This window comes from Dendropsophus ebraccatus, chromosome 4, assembly GCF_027789765.1.
Source record: "Dendropsophus ebraccatus isolate aDenEbr1 chromosome 4, aDenEbr1.pat, whole genome shotgun sequence".
Taxonomy (NCBI): domain Eukaryota; kingdom Metazoa; phylum Chordata; class Amphibia; order Anura; family Hylidae; genus Dendropsophus; species Dendropsophus ebraccatus.
The window spans coordinates 52516597-52522596 of NC_091457.1; the positions used below are offsets into that span (position 1 = coordinate 52516597).

The window sequence follows — 6000 nt, forward strand, 5'->3', positions numbered from 1 at the left end:
AGAGGGCGTATGGTTGATCAGCTGATCTCTGGCTTAAACAGGTCAAATATCTGAATGAGTCTTCCTAACAATGCTGATTAGAGATAATTGCCCCATGAAAAAGGACCTTAAGTGATTAAATACAGTATCAAATCTGAAATGTCAAAAGTGTTAATTGTTCCGGGTCCCAGTGATATGACCCGCTATCAAATGCTATATATAAGCGTGTGGCTGTGCACTTCACTCCCTGGCTTCCCTATCAAACCCTCTTGTTGCAAGAGATGAGCTCAATAGACTTGGGGCCTATCTCCTGCAAAAGATGGTTTAAAGGGGCGAAGCTTACTTTGAACGGAACTAAGCTGCCAGAAGTGTGAGGTCACTGCATGGCTGCGTTCCAGCACCGCCATTCTGTGCCGTGACATCAGCTGCAGAGGGCGTCTCTTGCTTCAGGCTGTGCTGCTCCCTCCTCTTTAGAGACACCGCTGTGCCGCTATGTCTGAAGAGGAGGGTGGCACAGCCTGAAACAAGAGACGCCCTCTGCAGTTGATGTCACAGCACAGAATAGCGGCGCTGGAAAGCAGCCATGGCGTGGCATCAGACTTCTGGCAGCTGAATTCTGTTCAAAGTAAGCTTCTCTGGAGTACCCCCTTAAGCAGCAAACCAGGAAGTAAAGCACACGGTCACTCTTATTTTGCGATTGAGAGCATGTCACATAACTAGGACCCCTACTGATCAAAACTTATGTTGTAGATATTTGTTGCAGGCTTTTTCCAATGACTCCAATAGGGAAGAAAAAAGATGCAATAATGCAATGTTGTAGATTTTGCTGCACGTGTGAAAACGTGAAAACTTTTTTTAAAATTTTTTATTTCAGATTCTCTACCTACTTGATGAAAATAATCTGCAGCGAACCCAATAGATGTGAACTTGCCCTAATAGTCCAGCACCACTGCAAAATAACCTGAAATCTCACAGGGCCATAAGGCTTCCCTTAGGCTGGAAACACACATGGCAGTTTTTGTGTAAAAAACAGAAGTGACTCCAACAGAAAAGTACAAGTCCTCCCTTTATATTTTCCATTCCATTTGAATCCACTTCTGGTTTTGGCACAAATACTGCAGTGTTCAAAAAAAAAAAAAAAAACCCTGCCGTGTGTGTTTCCAGTAATTTTTTTGGAATGAAAAACACCACAAAAAACTGCCAACAGTATTTCCTGCAGTTCAAGTATAAATTACTACAGGCATTTTAACTAAGGATTAGCAAACTTACAGTACTAGCAAAGCACTTTGCTAGGCTCGGCGGTCGGCTTTTCAGCCGGCTGCCTATGAACTCTGTGCTGCTCTGCCCTGGGTGCCTGGAAAACTTGGATCTAGTTCTGAAAAACTGGGAGAAGTTTCTCAGGAATGGATCCAGCTTTTCCAGGCAACCGGACCAGAGCAGCACATAGTTCAAAGTCAGCCGGCTGAAAAGCCGACCGCCGAGCCTAGCAAAGTGCTTTGCTAGTACTGTAAATTCGCTAATCCATAGTTTTAACCCCTGTGGTTTTTTTTGTTGTTGTTGTTTTATTCTATCACTTTTACCCCCAAAGATGTCTATAGGGGAAAAATGCCAATTTGTCTGTGAAAAACTTTTATGATTTAAAAAAAAAAAAAAAAAACACCTTGCGGCTAGTTTGGCATGTTTGGTGGCATTCTTACAGAAAAACGGCTAGTCCGAGTGCAGCCTAAAGGGACTTTTACACAAACTGGTAACAGAGCGGCAAAGAGCTGCACCATTATGCGACTAACAGCTTGTGTAAATACATGCCTCCTTTGCAAATCATTAATAAAATCAATGTAGGATGTAGACACAATGGCACAGACTTGTCTCAGCTGTATAAGAGACACACAAACAAATCAGGCACATGCGACACAAAGATTAACAAGTGTTCTGAAACTTACTATATCCCTCAAGAACTTTTTGAGCTTTCAAAACCTCTGCCACTTTAGTTTGGGTATACAATACAAAATGCAATATAGTTATACAAGACCCCATAAGTAAAGAAAAGAAAGTTCCTCGGGGCGATATCACCATTTATGCAGGCATTGATTTTAGATTAATTCTATACCAGGTCCGAGCGGGCAATGATTTCAGCGAGGGCACAAAGGCAGCTCAGATGTGACAGGTTTTATGTAGAGTCATGTGCCCCTGTGCTGGCAAGGATAAGTTATAAGACTGGACTATGATAAACCCACCCCCCCCACCCCCCAATCTGTGATATTACATGTCAGCCACTCAATAAAAGGGATGAACCTGTTGCATAGAGCATTCCAGAAGCAGCGCTCCCCTTTAGCTAATAAGAGGGGGACCCCTTCTATGGTGTCCATATGCCCTTAACTTTTTGGAGAACACACACTGTGTAACTGCCTACTAGATGGTGAAAATGTGTGAGATGTCAAAGTACTAAAAAGTTTGCACTGTGAAACTCTTACCCACTTTTATATAACCTGTGACCACGAAAGATTTGCCTATGGAGTTACGAGTTCTGGTGTAACCACATATAGAATAAAAGTTTGTGTACATTTGTCAAAAAATAATGAGCAAATGGGAATCTGCGCAAAAATTCTGATTCCACACTTAAAAGTTATTTTATGAAAACTTCTAGAATAAGATCAGATATCAGACTTTTGCACTGGTAGCTGATTTATTGAAATTTGCTATCAAACTTATCTTTTCCAGACCACACTTTTAAACTTGCTTTCAATATGGTTTTTAAAGTTACATGTGCCACTTTAATCCACATTTAATACCATTTGTGGCATGACGACCAACTAGCAAAATAAAATCACTTAATACGCTAACAATGATAAATCTCTCCCCCCCCCCCCCCTCCAAACATATCTATAAAGGACTACACCATTGTACTGAAGGGACAACTATCAACTGTGTCTGTAAAAGACATCATGGCCAGATCCCAACATTTCATCAAACTTTTCCTCCACTGATGCATCCTGGCACCGGACAGCCACTGGCATTGCAGTCAGCCACCATGCTGGACATTGCCTGGGTGCATGAGTCTGGATACCAAATCTCCGCTGTTCTTTATTCCAGAAATCCCACAGCTGAGAAGCTATTATTACAGAAGGATACAATGACCACATGGACTCTCTATTCATAACAGTTGTTACATGTAGAAATAAATAAATAAAGTGCAGGTTACACAAGGATAGAGCCAATACATAGTACACTACCCCTCCCCCACCACTAGGTCTGAAACTTTAATGGAAGGGGGGCTTTGTATACTAGCAGATGATGGGAGCCAGGTAGAGCTCCATACCCCCCCCCCCCCCCTCCCCCACTCTATCCCAGTATAGCAGCATCTTTACCTTGCTCTGTGCTACCAGTGGCAGGGGCAGGAGGAGGAGAGGCAGCACAAAAGTGATGACGATATCCCTCTGCTGCCAGAGCTGCCGCAAGAAAGACATTGCCATGTGAAGGCACACCAAGCCCGGGATCCAGATGGGCAGGGGATGCTGCAGAGGAGGCAGGGCCGGGGCATGCATGCATCCAGGGGGGCAGAGACAGCAGCAGTCGGGCCGGGGTCTGTGCACAGGATGAGCCTCCCTGGCTGCAGCCTCTCTCACCTCAGCATGGCTGGCCTCTGCACATCAAACACAAGGGGGAAAGAATGAGCCGGGCTGCAGACCCTCCCCCATGCAATGGGCAGGCATACAGCAAGGAGGAGAGGGAGGCTGCTGCTCACCACCACACAGCCGGCTGTCTGTCACTGACAATAGAGTCCTGGATGTGGCCAGCACCCGGTGCCACGTCACTGCCAGCGGCCGGGGATCACCCTATAGGCCTGGGGATCCCTCCCTCCTTCCCTGAGAGGGGAGCTCGGCTGCAATGCTGCATTGTGCTGCCCAGCACTGCTCTTATGTATTCAGCCTGGATTGTGTCTGTCTACAGCATGACTTCAGGGGAAGTGGGTGCAACAAAGCGGATGTTCAGCCTACAAGCTCTTAAAGGGAATCTGTCCCCACAAAATCCACCAAAACTACAGTCATGTCTGACTGTATGATGAAAAAACATTTCGAACAATAGGGTGACACATGTTGGGCAACCAAAATGCTTTGTGTTCCTCGCTGTCGTGGGGGTTTTATTACAGTTGTGGTTTCTCCATAAAAAAACAAAAAGGCAAAATTACAGAGAAATTGCAGTCACTTGAGATTTGCTGATGTCAGTGATTCCAAAGTCACATGTGACTGTCACTATAAATCCTTAAAGGTGGACTTTTTGTGACCTTTTTTGTTACAGTTGCTTTGTTGCAACATTACCACATTGACAGTCATTAGATGCGATGTTGCAGTGCTACACTGCTATCTTTGCTAGCCTAACAAAAGTTCTGTTAGGGTATGTTCACACTGAGGAATAGACGAGTATTCAGCAAGGAATTGGGGTATGTGCACACTGAGGAAAAGGCGAGGAATTCAGCTTGAAATTCAGCTTGAAATTCAGCTTGAAATTCCTCCCGTAAAAAATGTACAGAGCAAAGTCCCATTGTGTTCAATGGGTTTTCTGCTCTGTTGTTCACACTGCAGAATTTCCGAGCAGAATTTTCTGCTGTAGATCTGCTAGAGGAATCCTATAGTAGTCAATGGGGGGCTTAAATTCTGCTTGAATTCTGCCTGAAAACTTTCAGCTACAATTCCTCGAGAATTGCTCAGTGTGCACATAGCCTTGGGGCCCTTGCACACTGAGCAATTCTCGAGGAATTGTAGCTGAAAGTTTTCAGGCAGAATTCAAGCAGAATTTAAGCCCCCCATTGACTACTATAGGATTCCTCTAGCAGATCTGCAGCAGAAAATTCTGCTCGGAAATTCTGCAGTGTGAACAACAGAGCAGAAAACCCATTGAACACAATGGGACTTTGTTCTGTACATATTTTACGGGAGGAATTTCAAGCTGAATTTCAAGCTGAATTCCTCGCCTTTTCCTCAGTGTGCACATAGCCTCAGGGCCCTTGCACACTGAGCAATTCTCGAGGAATTGTAGCTGAAAGATTTCTGCTTGAAATTCCTCGCCTATTCTGCTCTGGCAGAATTTGAGCAGAATTTGGGCGGAATTTGAGCGGAATCCGCGCGGAAATCAAGCGGAATGCAAGCGGAATTACCAGCAGAATTCAAACCCCATTGACTTCTATAGGATTCCTCTAGCGGAATCCGGCCAAAGAATTGACATGTACATTCTTTGGGCGGAATGCGGATTCTGCGCGGAATTCCAGACGGAAATTTACTCTGTGTGCACGGGCAGTCGGAAATCCCATTGTTCTCTATGGAAAGAGCAATGTTGCATTTACACGGGCGTAATTCCACGCGGATTCCGCCCGCCTTTTATGGCGGAATTCGGGCAGAATTCCGCTAGAATTGCTCAGTGTGCACATACCCTTAGGGTATGTGCACACTGAGGAAAAGGCGAGGAATTCAGCCTGAAATTCAGCTTGAAATTCAGCTTGAAATTCCTCCCGTAAAAAATGTGCAGAGCAAAGTCCCATTGTGTTCAATGGGTTTTCTGCTCTGTTGTTCACACTGCAGAATTTCCGAGCAGAATTTTCTGCTGTAGATCTGCTAGAGGAATCCTATAGAAGTCAATGGGGGGCTTAAATTCTGCTTGAATTCTGCCTGAAAACTTTCAGCTACAATTCCTCGAGAATTGCTCAGTGTGCAAGGGCCCTTACTCAGTGTGAACATACCCTCACTGAACAAGATGAGTTGCTGTTAGACTAAAGAAAATAAATTGTACTTTATGGCTAGGATGTCAGGACTATCTGCAAACTGAGCTGTTATCTCCTGCAGTACTGTGTTCTGAATTCAGCTTCAACTTAGAGAAACGCCCAATGTCGGACTGGTTGCCGACCCCCTGTGTAGCTGACCTATATAACCTATCCCCCCCTACCCCCCACCCCCAAGCTACTCCACCCCCCCCCCTTCGGCCAATCACCCCCACTGTTTCCCCCCCCCGGACTAACCCCTTTATTCTTCA

At 45.0% G+C, this 6000-nt stretch overlaps 1 protein-coding gene across 1 annotated transcript in view; it reads right to left on the reverse strand.

Annotated features, from left to right (window-relative positions):
- Positions 1-3916, reverse strand: part of LOC138789642 (solute carrier family 13 member 1-like) — a 50828-nt gene extending 46912 nt beyond the window's left edge. Inside the window, exon 1 of the mRNA XM_069968396.1 lies at positions 3345-3916. Within this exon, the coding sequence (XP_069824497.1) occupies positions 3345-3521 (177 nt within the window). The 5' untranslated portion in view covers positions 3522-3916. The remainder of the gene's footprint in view (positions 1-3344) is intronic.
- Positions 3917-6000: the final 2084 nt, after the last annotated feature.